Source organism: Furipterus horrens, unplaced genomic scaffold (genome assembly GCF_987537825.1).
Source record: "Furipterus horrens unplaced genomic scaffold, mFurHor1.1.pri manual_scaffold_1, whole genome shotgun sequence".
NCBI lineage: Eukaryota > Metazoa > Chordata > Mammalia > Chiroptera > Furipteridae > Furipterus > Furipterus horrens.
The window spans coordinates 164,134,650-164,150,957 of NW_028327171.1; the positions used below are offsets into that span (position 1 = coordinate 164,134,650).

General features: G+C 38.6%; 1 protein-coding gene across 3 annotated transcripts in view; it reads left to right on the plus strand.

The window, feature by feature from the left end:
* The window catches only part of CERS6 (ceramide synthase 6), a 288,817-nt gene that overhangs the window by 206,888 nt on the left and 65,621 nt on the right, over positions 1-16,308 (plus strand). For all 3 annotated transcript variants that reach the window (XM_090280493.1, XM_090280496.1, XM_090280500.1), the window contains exons 5-6: positions 8,599-8,649; positions 12,547-12,639. In XM_090280493.1, coding sequence (XP_090136619.1) covers positions 8,599-8,649; positions 12,547-12,639 — 144 coding nt within the window. The remainder of the gene's footprint in view (positions 1-8,598; positions 8,650-12,546; positions 12,640-16,308) is intronic.

Below are 16,308 nucleotides of genomic sequence, written 5' to 3' on the forward strand. Positions count from 1 at the left end.
GCTCCCTACTGACCAGTAGCATCTTCAGGCTTAGTTCTTTTCAGCCCAAACACAATTTATTTATCAATTTTTAAACTCATGAAGCATGAAATATTTCTTTTCATTCTGATTTACTTTACAATGTGTATTAAAAATGTGTGTTATCATTTTGAATGAATTTGATTTATTTTAATTTATTTAAACCATACAGGTGAATGTTTCAAAAAGGAATCGGTAATGTTTATGTAATAACATTATTAATATAGATATTAACACAAAAGTTACACATAAAAGGAAAAATAAGCAACGATGTTGAAAGGCAATCATAGTTGCTATGGCTGAACTTTAGAATTAGATTTCAGCTTCCCAAAACCATGGTAAAAATGGGGTAACATAATTCTCACTTGGTAAGAGGAAGCATACTAAGCATTCAGAGAAGGGAAGTACTTTTTCCCCTTGGACTAAATTTAAAAGGAAAAATATCATGTGGATCTTACCCATTTGACTTTGGGTAACTTAATGGTAATCTTCCCAGTATAAACCCACTGCAGACATGAAAGCATTTTTCTCATGTTTATTTTTTGCAATAAATCCTCAATATAATCCAAAGGTGAAAGGTTTATGAATAACTCAGTTAAAATGTTTTCAGTGAAACTAGTTTCAGAGTAGTTCAGGGAGCTAGCTTTCTAGCATTTTAAAGCATAATCCAAGGCTCTGTATATTTCATACATAAATTATGAAGATGCCAGCATGTCTCTTAGATCATATTCCTTGGCTGTTACATCTCAGCTGGGCTTTGTGAAAGCTATGTAGTAGGAGTTTGGATGGAAAGAGCAAAAAATGAAATCTTGCCTCTAAGATTCTGATTTTGGGAAAAGACCCACATACCTTTCAGATCTTCGATGAGGCAACAAAATGTCTTTAATATTCTATATAATTCATGTACTTTTGTTAAATCAGAATAATTATTAATTCAAAGAAACTATTGTCATTCAGCTATAGGCTTTTACTGATTCTTGAAAGAAAGCACATATATGTGCATATGTATTTCTATTTGTATTTAATCATTTAGCACTTGCCTGGTTAACTGAGCAACCTTTTCTCTGGTCTTTCACCTCAAGTGCTACTATTCCTTTAGCTTAAGTGTCCGTGAACTAAAATAGCCCAGTTACCTTGATTTTTTTAAAAAGATTTTCTTTTTAGGCAGTTTTACATTCACAGAAATGGAGGGGAAAGTACAGAAATTTTCCATCTATTCCCACCCCCCACCCCCACATGCATAGCCTCCTCATTGCATCCCCCACCAGACTGGTACATTTGTTACACCTGATGAATCCACATTGATACATCATTATCTCTCAAGTCCATAGTTTATGTTAGGGGTTCACTCTTAGGGTCACATATTCTGTGCTTGGACAAAGCCACCTTGATTTTTTTCCAGTGCTATGAACTTTTTATTAAAAACACATTAGTTGAACACATGACTGTGTACCAGGCAAAGTGCGTTATGTACTCCACCTGCTTGCTGTACCTCGTTTAATCGACGCAGTCGCCTTGATTTTTTATTGTGATAGGTGGTATGGAAACTGAAAGGTAGATTCTTAAGACTCCTATTTTTAAGAAGTATGTCAAATGGAACTTTAAAAAAAAAATTAAGACAAACCTATCTAACTCCAGATGGTAATGTGAAAGGATTAGACATGATCCATTTTTGTTAGTTCTATTCACTATAAAACCTCTACAGAACACCTGATAAATGAAGAAACCCAATAAAAGAGCAGATTTACTGACACTTAAAAAGGCTCCTCTAGTTTTCGCCTTAAAAAAAAAAATCATAGGTTAAAGAGCACTCAAGTCTTATGCTTATGGTCAAAATGCAAATGAAGGCAGCAGGGTGCCCACCAGCAGCTCATCTGACCTCCATGCTGCTGCTGGACATGGGTGAGCTCAGGGTAAGCAGAGCCACCGAAGCCTTCCATGGGCCACTGTATTACTGACGGAAACTCTGTTGCCAAGTTGTGTCCCAAGTGATGTATCTGGGAGCAGAGGCACATGATATAATGAAAAATCCCATTATACATTGTGATTGGGTGAAGAGTGTTAGAAGTCATTTCTAATCTGCTATGGTATGGTGTGTCTTAGTCTTGCTCAGATACTTTATAAGCCTTTTAAAATTGAAATTAGTTGATGTGTAGTTTAATGACTATTAAGCATTGTATTATGATGCCGTATGATTCAGCTCAGGCTGCCATAACAAAATACCATAGACTGGGTGGTTTAAACAACAGAAATTTGTTTTCATGGTTCTGGGAGTTAGAAATTCCAGATCAAGTCCTGCAGGATTCATTTAGTTTCTGGTAGGAGCACTCTCCCTGGCCTGCCTGTCTTCCTGACATGTCACCTTCTCATTGCAGCCTTCACATGGCCTTTCCTCTGAGCATGTGAGGATAGAGAGAAATCTCTCACTTCCTCTTCTCATAGGGCCACCAGTCCCATCAGGTTAGGGCCCCACCCTTAAAATGTCATTTAACCTTAATTACCTTCTATAGGCCGTATTTCCAAATACAGTCACATTGGGTATTTAGGACTTCAGCATATGAATTTAGGCCAAGAGGTGGGGGAGCACAATTTAGTTCATAGCAGATGCCAGAACAAAACAAAACAAAGAATATTGATATAATTTCTGTTGACCAAGAAAAAAAAGCAGGAAGTAAGCCTAAGGGATCTTGTCAGTGGTTGATAACCATGGAGCTCTTTGACAGTGGTTATCCATGTGGGCATGTTCTTTCTTTCATAGACTGAACAAAATTTGGAGGTCTTTTCTAATCCTAAAATTCTATTTTTTTAATCTGATAACTAATTTTTGGTAATCATTTACAAATGCCCATGATGTTTTTCCTTCATTACTCATTCTTTGAATACCCTGGAATACCTCGGGGAAGGTACAGTGGAAGAATCAGGCTGGCCTAGGTTTCAATTCTAGCTTTTCTGCTTACCAGCTGAGGAGTCTTCAATTAATTTTGGTACGTCTTTGAGATTGCTTATTAGTCTATAAAATAATTAATGATAATTACCTTGATGCATATTTTAGTGAGAATACAGACTATGCTACTATATATGAGGTCTGTCCAGGTATCCAGCCATGTAATATGAAAAATAGAGGCACTTATTAAAGAAGATACAAAAAACATTATACACAGGACAATACGCCTCAGTCCCCTTCAAAGTGGGTACCTTGGGACCTCATACAATTCTCCCAGTTGCCATCAGCCAGTTGCCATCAGCTGTCTTCCTGAATCTCATTGACAGTCTGAAATCTCCTCCCTTTCAAAGGTGGTTTTAGTTTTGGGAAAAGCCAGCAGTCACAGGGTGCCAAATCTGGGCTATAGAAGGGCTGAGTCACCTGAATAGTTTCTGTGGAGGAATGTTCAAGCTTAATGCAAAATTTGATGCAGATTCATTGCTCTACTCTCTCAGTAATTTTAAATCCAATGGCCACACAGTACACGTGCTCACTCAACCATGTCTACTGCCCCTACTGACTAGTACAGTGTGAAGTCATCATTGTTCAGGCATGCGCATTCCAGTCCACTCTCCTTGGCTACCAGGTTACATTGATGTTTGGCAAACCATTCTCATTATATTAACAGTGGTTGGACTTTTTCCGGACATACCTCATAGACAATGTAATAACTTAAATATGAGAGAAATGATAGGAATATATCTATCGCATACAAAGAATCCAGAGATAAGCCAGATCAGGCAACCTCTATAGAAATTTCCATCTCAGGTCAAAGTTCTCTTTATCTCCCTCTGATGAGAATGGTAAGAAGTACTCACTCGCATTAACTTTTAGGAGCACCATCCCAAAGTGGAGCATACAAATGCTGTTCACATGTCTCCCTCTAGAGCTTAAAGGGGTGGTTATATCAAATAGGAAGGTTGGTTCAGAAGCTTCGTCTCTAGCTCAATATTGTTTTACTAGCAATTTCTGCTTCAAATGGTTGTTGTAATGATTTGAAATAGTTCATTATTTATTCACTTAGTACAGGATTATGAAATATTGTAACAAGTGCCTAGTTACATGCCTTATATCGGTAAATACCAAGAACATGAGCTTACCTTCTTACTTTTCCCTGGCACCTCATTTCTCAAAGTATGGTCCAAGGTCCACCAGCATCAGCATAGCCTGGAAGCTTGTTACACATGTAGAATCTTAGTCCCAAGCCAGACCTACTGAATCAGACCTGCATTTTCTTATTTTGAGAAGATCGATGCCAGCATGTTCGTTATCATTTATGGTATCTGCTGTCTATATTAGCTTGAGCACTTACAACGTTGTGAGAATTAAATGAAATAACATGTATAAAATACATTAAAAATTATAAGTGCTTCATAGCCTAATTTAAGTACAAGGGAGAATATAGTAAATCCTAAGATATTAGAATGATAAGATTTGAAAATCTTTGGGTTTTTAGATTTTTCAACCTTGATAACATGCCTTGACATTATAATGCCATGGGGAAAAAACATGTCTATTTCCAAGAAGTGGGCTTCGTTGCCATGCACTATCCTAGGTGTGGAGCTTTATTTTACTATATAGGAAGTTGCTAGGCCCATTCTTTTAAACCCAGGTTTTTCGGAGTATTTTTTCATCACCTTTGTTTGTTTGTTTTGATATCTAATGTTTCAGCTTTCTTCATTCTTAGCTGTTACTATCCTTTAATTTGTGTGATGAATATACAGGTTTTGATATGAATATGCAAATCTAAAAAAGATAACTAGAAATATTGATTTTAAAATGATACTTGCATGATATTGATTCAGATTAAAGAAGTTATACCTAATGCATTAAATTATAAGCAACCAATCAAGATTCATACACCACTGTTGAGCTAGTAAAAATTATTAGACTCACCTTCTCGTGGACTTGTTTTCTCCTGTATATATTAGGAAAGATAGTATTTGTTCTACTTGTCTGAAAAAGTTTGGCAGGGTGTGTAGCAATGAGATCCTAGAAACATGTAGTATTGCATATAGAAGGTGATATTAATTTCTAGTGTTATCAAAGTGAGAGGTATATGAAAATGTGCATTGTATGTGAAATAACTTTTTAAAATGTTTAGGGAACAACCTTGTAGGTTGAGCTACAGCCCTAGTAGCTCCATCAAATTCACAATATCCTTTGCTCCTGCTTCTGGTGGGTGGGGCCCCACTGAGAGACAAAGACTTATCCACTATTTCTGCAGGTCAGTCAGGTATTGGCACGTAGTAGAAGCACGTCCAGGTGATGTATATATCATGCACACAGGGGAAAGCCTGGATGTTAGAAGAAAACCAATGAGCCAAGAAACTTACAGGTGAAGGGAAGCTGTAAATGATGGATTTTCCTGGATCACTGGGAGTCACACCTTTCGTCTCCTGACTGTGACTGGAGGAGGTGACTGCAGTAGAAGGGATGCCCGCGGCATCATCAGAGGCTAGCACATGCATGCCCTATGGGCTTGGGACTGATAAATTCAGAAAAATATGACAAGGTTTGTTACAGGGCTTGCATTTAATTCTGTAGTCCTTTCCTTTAGCATTCAGTCAATGAATGCTGAACTCTTAACTTGAGCACAGATGCTGGGGAGATAAACACATGCATATGACATACCTTTTCCTCTGGGACTGTCAACTAATTGTGGAGATAATAAACACCTTGATCAGAGAGAAAGGCAATAACTAATATTCATACTGTACTTTAAAATAGATTTTGGTGTGCTGTGCCCAAATTTAAAAGTTGTGCATATGTGTGTATGTGCCATTGACTGGACTCTGAATGAGTGGTGTCGGCAGTGTCCTGCCCTCAGCAGCCCTGCTCCCATCCCGTGGACTCACGCCTGAGGCTTCTTTAATGGAGTCAATCCAGCTCATATTTGCTCTTCCGCTTTTCCTGCTGCCTTCCATTTTTCCCCGCATTGTTATCCTTTCCTAAGAACCTTGCCTTCTCATGATGTACCCAAAGTAGGAAGGCTTCAGTTTTGTCGTTTTTGTCTCCAGCAATGTTTCAGGATTAATTTGTTCTAAGACCAGCTTGTTCATCTTTCTGGCAGTTCGGGGTATTTGTAGAGCTCTCCTCCAACACCATATTTTAAATGAATTAATTTTTTTTTCTATCAACATTCTTCACTTTCTGACTTTTGCATCCATACATAGTAATTGAGAGTATGAGAGTGTGGATGATCTTAGCCTTTGTCTTTAATTTTTTGCTCTTGGTGATCTTTCCTAATTCTTGTGAACTTAAAAGTAAATTATAAATTTATATCTATGTTACATAGAAAAAAAGACCAAAAATGGGCTGTACATTAAAATGTTAATAGTGATGAGAATTTAAATTTTTATTTTTATTTTTTATGTCTTCTTCAATGGATATTTGAAGACAATAACATATTAAACTTCTGAAGCCTCCAAAGTATTTTTAGACATGCTATCTAATTTGATTCTCACAATCACCCTGTGAGATAGGTCAATGTTATGGATAAGAGAAATGGAGGAGACAGACATATAACTCAGGCAGCCAGCATTTTAAATGCAGTGAGATTACATGATATGTACAGAATTGAAAAGGTAGCAAATAGTGAAACTAGGAAAAAAGAGGGAGAATTAGTAGTACCTACTTGAGAGAGGAATATAAAGATCCCTGAATAGTTTTAAGTTTAGGGCATGGAATGGCTTTTATTTCAATCTGGGTCCCTGAACAGAGAAGCCTAGTCCAATTTTTAGCTGACTCAGAGGCAAGGTTTGACACCAGACAGTCTGAGTTTGATTTCCAGCTCTGGCACTGCCTAGCTATTTAACCTGGGCAGTTACTTATGGACTCAGGACCTCGATTTACCTATCTATAGGATGAGGCAAATACTCTTAGCTACTGTAAAGATAAAGTAAATTCATATGTGAAATCCTTTAAAAGTGTGTGTGACAGTCTAAAGATAAGCTTTTTAACTAGTTAAATAAATAACAGATCGTGAAGAAAACCCTTAAAAAGTATATGAACATAGGACTCAAATTTTATTAGGTAATATCATCATTACCATATTTGATGTAAGAACATCCAAACATGTAGAGAATTTTTATAAGTGTTTATTGGAGCTGAATTGATGTTGTACCAGGAAGTAAGATCTCAAATGCTCTGGAGAGGGACAGTTTTACAGTTCTTACACGTTTGGAATTAGGAAAGGAATGTAAGGAAGATTACATGAAGGTAGGAGAAGGCAAGGCAGGGAAATCTGTATGATTGGATTACAGGAGAATTTTGCACCCTTGAGGGTGGCAACACCTCTGAGGGCTCTGAAAAAGAGGATTACCTCTGGATTTCAAAGGTGTGTTTGCTCAGATGAAAAACATTGGACAGGGCTTGCTTAAGGCAAAGGTACACCTTTTATAGGCCTACAGCATGACTACTCATCATGACCACCCAGTTTGGAATTTCTGATCGGGTCACCCTATGAGGTTAATTTCAGTCCCTGGATTTGTCAGATTTATAAATAGCACCTTTCTCTTTCACATCCTCATCCTCACTGGTATAGCCTGAAAGAGTGTGTATATTGCTTTCAGGGAGACAATTGCATTAACACACTGCAGAGGGCAGCAGCCTTGATTTTGTAGGGTCTGGGACAAAATAATGAGGTTAGGTCAGTACAAATATATCTGACACTAATCTTTCAGTGACGTTATTATTATTTTGAGATGTATAAACACATATGGATTGGATTAGTGATCATGTTCCTTAATAATAAGAAATATACAGATGTATATCAAAGGTATATAGATGTATACCTCAAAGTGCTGATAGCTGTAGAGTAGATATGCAAAATAATTAAAAATACAAAAATATGGGAAAGTTTGTGTTGGTATTATTAGATTATTCAGTAGTCTAAGTCTTTATCAGTTCCTCCCTGTTCTTTACGAATGTTTTAAATCTGTGTGTGCACTTCGATGTTCTGATTATCCACTGTTGTAGTAAGTGATTGCTGTCAAATTAAGAATGATTGTTTTGTCTTTAAAAGACCTTGACCGTGAGCCAGGGAGTGGAGTGTGCCCTGAAGGTTTATTCACTTAGCCCTGGAATTGGTCTGAGGTGTCCTACTGAAGCAAGTAGTATACCTGCCTGTTACTGACCCTGCTTAAGGCATGAAACAACTGATTAGTAGTGTTGCCTTATAAACATTGGGTTGGAGGAGTTGTAGGGTAGTTCTGCACTAACTGTCAGCATTGTTTATTGACAACAGTTAGATTGATGATTTGTATCTGGTCTAGATGAGACCCCTAGAGGGCCCTGCTCTTGAGGCTCATTACATAGCAGGAATATGTCTGTGTGAGCAGCAAAATATTAAAACACCAGCTAGGACTCCACCCCCAGAAGTAGCCTGAAATACTACCAGTTGAGTGTAGATTACCCAGCGAAAATATATGATGGGATACTAATTGGTTTAATATCTTATTCCTAAGTCCTTCGGTTCTTACCAAGGTAGATTACTGAACCCAAATATCGGGGGTTGGGGGGAAGAACTTGTTATAAACATATCTTATCCAGCTTCTTTCCCAAAACATAAAATGTTTCTTTGTCCTTTTTTTCAGACACCCTGGTTGTGGAATACAAGACACTGTTGGTATAACTACCCCTATCAGGTAAGAAGCCATTACCAGCTGGGTTTTTACACAGATACAGCATCTTCCTTAGGTGAGTTTTCTGATTTCAGGCAGGTCCCAATAAGTCTGGCAGCCACCTTGCTTCTTGGCCGCCTTCCCCCACCTCTGCTGCTTGATGCTGCACGTAGCCTAGTGAAGGAAGTAGTTCTCTGTGAAGTTCAGAATCAAAGCTTCATTGCTTTAGTAGATGGAGTAAGTGTGGAAAGGTGCATTTGCTGAACAGTAAGATACAATCAGTTCAATGGGTGGATGATTCTTGTTTCTAACAGTGGATCTGCTTCTAATTACTGAGGAAAGCCTGATAACAGTACAGGCCCATCTCAGTACCAAGGGGGAAAATTTCGTGTGGAGTGGGACCACACGTGCTGACTTCAGTTCACTTTGTGGCTGAGGAGCAGCCTCTAAATATGTAAATCAAACACCATTTCCTTCAGCACAGAAAAATGGTCTACACATAGACCAAAAAGAAAAAAAAAAAAATCATTCAGAACGAGATTAAAATCAGATCCCTGCCCACTGATATACCTTTGCTTCTATCCATGAATTCAGTAATATTAGCATGTGTTCTGATCTCTAGTTACTGTTTGAATATCAAAGTTGGGACTTTTCTAGAAATTTCTTGCTGAAAAATTTCTAGATCAATATGGATATGTTCTATAAGAGAAACGAGTGCAACTAGGTATTTTGGTGATATAATAAAGAGACATATATTATGATACGCCACTTGTATTTTTGAGTTTGGGATTTTTGAAAGTGTCCTTTTAGAGTCCTTTGGTCTTTTTGGTGCACATGAGGTTAACAGGGAGCAAGCATGCTCTGTGACTTCCCCATCCCCCACAGTGTCTGAACCGGGTGGAACACACGTTGGCTACTCCTTGGGCAAGTTCAAGGTTAGGGACATGTTGAAATGGAATTTCAGTTTGCATTTCTATCTCTTTTATGTAGCTTATTCAGATTAGAAAATAACATAAATAAGCAACATGACATGGTTAGAGAGAGCAACATTGAAACCCAGTTACTATCGAACACTATTGTAATTCTCAGGCCCAGCTGCAGTTTTACTATCTTACATACTTGGAATATTGTCATTTACAGCTCTTTTTGTGTCCTGTAATGGTATACTGAGTGGAAAAATCTGTACATATAAAAATACATCAAACCCTGGCTTCTGTGGCTCAGTGGATTGAGCGTCGGCCTGTGAGCCAAGTGTCACTGGTTCGATTCCCAGTCAGGGCACATGACTAGGTCGCACATCAGGTCCCCAGCTGGGGGCGCGAGAGAGAGGCAACCACACAGTGATGCTTCTCTTTCTCTCTTTCTCCTTTCCCCTCTCTCTAAAAATAAACAAGTAAGTAAACAAACAAATAAATAAAAAGCTAACAAAAAAAATGCATCAAAGCCTTTCAGAAACCTTAACTCAAATGCTGGGGTGGCAGCTCCTCTAATGCACTGCATTTATGATGTAAATTCTGCCACGTGAGCAGCATTGAGACAAATGCCATGTGATGTGTAGTACCCACTCTTCTTCATAACTATAATATAGTCTGAAATAACTTTCACATTAATGGCTGGAGCTGAGAAATTGCTTATTTCGGAGAAAATTAGTTACTGGAGCAGTAGCTCAGACTATTTCACAGGCAGAACTATAGATTCCACCTGAAAATGGGAGGGTCTGGTATGTACAGTCATGTTTATATAAAATAGGAAGCATCATTAGTATAAAAGGAAAGATACCATATGTAGGAATTCAGATCAAGATTGTCTTCTACTGATAAGACTTTATTGCTTATCGATGAATAATTCAGCACATATCTCCCAAAATCTAGGACCAATTCATGATCTCTCATGGGAACAGTGATCATTCTTTATACATTCCATATACTAATAAAAATAATTAGCGTCTTTCTTTTTGTGTGTAGGGGAAAAATATTAAACAGCATATAGTTATTATGCATGCAATTACAGTATTTTGTGGGTAGTTCAGAGCCAGTCTCAAACCTTAAGAGCACTTTTAAAGATGGGCCATGTTCATTAAACAGGTTTACTATGTCTTAGCACATTTGTTAAATAAATAATTGAACAGATTTATAATGAAAGACTAGTGGTCTATTTCAATTTTATTAAAGACATACTCCTTATGTATATTATATTTTTATTGCATACATAATGATTCTTATGTACACATGTCTGTTTTAAGTTTAAAATAATGTGATGTTGCCTTCAGTTGGCCTTGTACAGCCTGTCGTAATGAGCACAGGTGGGGAGTGAGAGGCCCTAGTGCAGGAATCACAGAGCCTACCTCTCTGGGAGACCGAGGATCAGCCTCCCAGCCTGAGTTAATTGACAGCAATTTCCTGTAACTATACAATTTAGAGAATGATAGTACTAATTTTATAGGATTTCGATAAGAGTCACGGAGATTATCACATGGGTAAGCTTTGTCTACTGAAAAGCACTCCACGAATAGGGTAGGTATTCTAATGTGACACTGTCTTATGAGCTCTGCAGTTTCTAGAGAGCTCTCACGTGTCCTCATCACCCACCGTGACATTTTCCCAGGTGGCAATGCCATGAAAAAGTGATTCTCATTACAAATGAAATTTAATTTTGGCTCCAAGGGTCCTAAAGCCAGCACTCTATTTTCTAGACTTAATTGCTGCCATACATCTGACCTGAGTACCCACCTCTAATTGCTGATGCCTTCAAATTTTAAAAGAGCACAGGGTGGTGCTGAGTTTGATAAACACATTGATTCTCAGAGCTTAGGATTGCTAGTACGGAGAGTATTCTGTCGTCCTTCGTGTTCTGTTGCCAAAAGTCAGTGAGTGGGACAACTGTTTTCCTTGATGCCTATGCATAAAGTTGGTAGAGTTGGTAGTTAAGTGAGTACCACCTTCTGGTTAAAGTCATTTGGTTTGCTGCTATTGGTCTATAGAGCATCTAAATTTCCATTATATTTACCACATATACTATTACTGTGTGTGTAGTAGGGGAGGTATGTTTGTGTGATGAGCTTCAAAGGCCTTTGATTCATTCTGGGAACATAAAACATTTCATTTTTATTCAATAAAAGAAAAACAACTTGTCAAAAAAATTTAACACTGTTTTTGCTTTGTTTTGTTTCTATACATTTGTGTGCAAAATAAATATTACTGACCTCTGCTGCCTCTCTGAACTTCTCCCCATTCCTGGACCTGAGAAGCAGATAGAGCAGGTGTCACCTCCATTTTACAATAAATTAACTAAGGCCCAAGTTCAATACCTACTAAGCTGTGGGCGGAGGTGGAACTTGATATCAGATTTCCTGTCTAGGTGCCTAGGCCCGTATCTCTTGGCAACTTCTTTGTGTTTTTGATCTTTTAAGAAATGTTTCTGAATTGCCTTTTTTTTTTTTAATTGGCAATCTACTGAAAGATCTGATTAATGCAGAACTTGAAACTATGCCTCAGTGACTCATCTTGTACTCCAGTTTCTGTCACCTACCTCCCCTGTCCCTGTGCTCTGGAATCTCACAGCAGCTATCCAGGGTTATTCTTTTTGTGTATGCATTAGAATACTTTCTCAGGTTGCCTAAGGAATCTTGTAGGTACTCATGGGTATCAAAGAACCATAAATGCTATTGTTAAAATGAATAGTGGATTGGGTACCAAATGTTCATACTGACTGACACTTTCTTGGATATAAAACAAAATTAATGCCATCAAGCTGAGGATTAGAGGCATCCTTGAAAGCCCCCTTATGGAGAAAGGGAATGGGGCTAGAATTTGTAGAGGCATAAGACCATGCCACTTTTCAGCACTAAGCTGGAGATATTTAGGACACAAATAGGGTGCTCTATTAACTATTAATCTTTCCTTTTTTTTCTTTGGTCCTCAGCCACTCACAGCTGACCTTCACTACTATTATATCCTGGAGCTGTCATTCTATTGGTCTTTAATGTTTTCCCAGTTCACTGATATCAAAAGAAAGGTAAGTGGGGTTGGGTTATAAACTGCTTGCTAACTGTCTTTAAGGGCCTCTGGCAAATGGGTGCAGAGTGTCACAGTCACTCATTCTGTTCTCCCAGCAGCACTAGCTTAGTCTGCTTTCCGCTTTGATGCATGAACTTCTCTATTTGGGGCAGGGTGGGGGGATACCAAATTACTTTATTTGAAGGAATGGTATAAATGAAGGACATAAGTGGATGATTTGGTACAAGTTATAGAAAAGGTAAAGGTAACTCCAACATGTACGTACTGCTTTGGTGACCAGGGAAGTCACTCTCATGGCTGTGGGAAGGCAGCCTGAGGCTTAGCTCTCTTCACTGTGTCCCAGAGTGAGCTTGTCAAAGAGACACTCTGCCATGCCAGGGGCCCCCAACCTGCACAAGTTGGCTACGTGGTCACCCAATTTTTTTAATGGATTTCACCTGCTCATCCAGATGGTGCGTCTCAATGAAGTCACACAAATGAGGGTCATTTTTATCAGTAGCGAGTTTGTGCAAGTCCAGTAGTGACTGATTCACACTTTTTCCAAGTGTAATGCACACTCCTTTCATTCAGCCCATTCTCCCAGTCATCACAGTCTGGCTTCTTAGTATCCTAAAGGAAGATTCAGCCACCTTGTTGGTTCTGCAGCTTCATCAGTATCTCAACATATTCCCCCTCCTTATGAGATTGGTGAAGAAAATATGTGGCAAAGTTCTTCAAAGCCACATCATCACGGTCAAAGTAGTAAGACATGGACAGGTAGACATAGGAAGCGCAGAGCTCCAGATTGGCCTGGAGGTTAATAGCAGCCTCCAATTCCCGGTGGTAGTTCTGGCGTACCTGCAAGGTGAACGTGGTTGTCATGATGGGTGGCTGAAGACAAATGGCTTTGCCACACTGAAGCTGTGGTGGGGGCCTTAGGTTGGTCTGAGGGCACTGTGAGGAGGTGGCAGAAGGAGGGGTCTGGGAGGCTGGCTGGGGTGGGGGTTGAGTGCCAGGTTCCGTTCAAGCACTGTTGAAGCATAAAATCATGGCAACTCTCAACAAAGACTGTCTAAAGTTCTCTATTTTTGTTTGTGCTGGTTTGTATTCTTTTCCCATTGTCTCTTAATTCTTCCTTAGTATTCTTTACTCTATGAAAATATATAACAATGAGTCCCAACAGCAGTAATTTCTCTCAGTCTGATTGACAAGTCCTTCTGTCCTCCAACTTAAAGAAGAAAAATTTTATTTGTTGCTCATGAGAGAGTAAATTATCAGTGTTCTAGTCCTATAGAATGAATTTCTCCAATTTAAGAGCTACCTAGCATTAAAAATATGTCATGAAAATACAGCATTCTTACATGAACTATAATTGGGTTCCTCCCTCCCTCCCGCTGGCTATTGCGGAGAGTGCTCTTGACCTCCTGAGTGTTAAACCCACTTGTTCTAGTTCTCACCCTCCCGCTTCTGGACGCAGGTGCCACTTTCGACTACTCACTTCTTGTTTGTTTTTCATGATGCCATTTTCTCCACATTTTTATATTTGGATCTTTCCTTCAAAGTTGTGTTTGCTGGCCTGCATCTCAGAGCCGCATGCTCTACATACTGTGTACTCAGGGTTCGCCCCTCTCACTGTGTCACAGCAGTGGTTTACTTAGCTGGCAAAGGCTGTCTTTCTGACCTATCTGGCTGATCAGCCTTAATGTGGTATACGTCATCCTGTAGGGGTTAGGGCTTAGGCATGGCAGATAATTCACTGATACCCGTAATCTGTGGTTTCCTTACACATTACACCAAACCCTCTGGGTCAGTTTCTGGGAATGTTCAAAGATCCTTCAGTGACAGCATGCAACTAGATCGCCTCTATCTTACAGGAAGAGCCTTCTTCATTCATGTAGTCAGTACTTGTAGTCTGATTATCTCCTATGTGCCAGGCTCATTGTGTATTTTTTAAATCTTTAATTGTGGTAAATATATAAAATTTTCCCTCTTAACCATTGTAAGTGTACAGTTCAGTATTGTTACACACATTCACACTGCTGTGCAACCAGTTTCCAGAATTCCTTTCATCTTATAAAACTGAAACTTTATACCCATTAAACAACAATTCTACATTCTCCTCTCCCCCCAGCCCTTGGCAACCACCATTTTACTTTCTGTCCCTATGAATTTGACTTCTCTAGACACCGCATAAAAGTGGAATTAGCATAATGTCCTCAGGTTTATCCATGTTTGGCATGTGTCAGAATTTCCTTCCTTTTTAAGATTGAATACTCTGCGTTTTATTTTCTTAGGAAGAACATTTTTTTCAGGTAGTCACACAAAATACATGTATAACAAAGAAGGAGGTTTGAATATTCTTCCTGTTTTGTAGTTGAGAAAATTTATGTACAGTAAGTTTATAGAAGTTTTTTAAGGTTGTGCAATTTGGGAATGAATTATAGCCCAAGTTGACCAAGCAAAGTTATGTAATTTACTCCCAGATTTGACATGTACACTATTCTTGCATTGTCTTGCCTTGTCATGCTCCTGACATTAGAGGTAGTAAGCCTTTTGCAGCTCTTTGCCATTTTATTGGTTCCTCTTTTGCTTAGTGAGAATTAGGGGTACCATCTAGAATCAAAGAGATTGCAGGACTGACTATCCTTGGCTCCCAAGAGCCTAGTCATAGCGAGACATTGCTGAACCAAAGGTCACCAAGCCCCCTCCACTCACTTGAACTTTCTCATCATGCATGGACCTTGTCTTTTCAGTGAGCCAAGAGGACTGAAAGAGTCTTCATTGTTTCAGGCCAAGTGACTGTTATCTTAATAGTTATCATAAGTGCATTATTTTCAAGCATTGAAGTGTATCATTTTGTGTGGTTTTAACATATCTTGCATTAGCGTAGAAAACACCTATGAAAAGGGTGATTTTATAGTGAGACTCATAGAACTGATCTCAGGCCTGTACATATTGTAAAACTTTAGAAATTAATTATATATTTTTCTTAGTGAACACCAATAGCTTATTTTAGATACCTGGCACCTCTCTCTTCTTCAGTTGGTCAGAGGACCTTTGTATGTTCCTGGTGCAGCTGACTTATTTTTATTTCATGTGCAAAATGGGAATATGGCCACTACAGGGCTAAAGATTACCCAGCATGAGCTTTAATAAGGAAGGTCTTTTCCTCTGCTGACATCTCTCATCTGTGATTTGTAGCCCTTACTTTTCTTCTTTGCATCTTGCTGTGACTGCAGGTCCTCCATGGTTCCCTCCTCATTGCTCTATCACTTGAAGGATCTGCTGTTCCAGCCATTGGCGAGGATTTACGGAATGTTCTGGCTGTAAAATATACTCTGCACCTTCTAGATTGCAACTATGAACCAAACTCTCCAAAAAAGAGCCTGCTTCCTTATTGGGGAATAGAAATATTTGAAGTCACGCATTGACAACAGAGTATGGAAATCAACTTCTGAAGGCTATTTATAGGTTCATTAATAGAAAGGTTATGAAAATGTTTCCTTAGCTTCCCAGTTAAATGACAATGAGCTTGAATGGTCATTTTTAATAGGGACCAGGATTTATAAACACGAGATCCAAATACGTACCTCAAATTGTTAGAATCAGTACCCTAAATAAGGTTTAGAAATCATTTTTGTGACTTAATAGGTTTATGAGTCCTTTTTTTCATGAGTCTTCCTAAAAT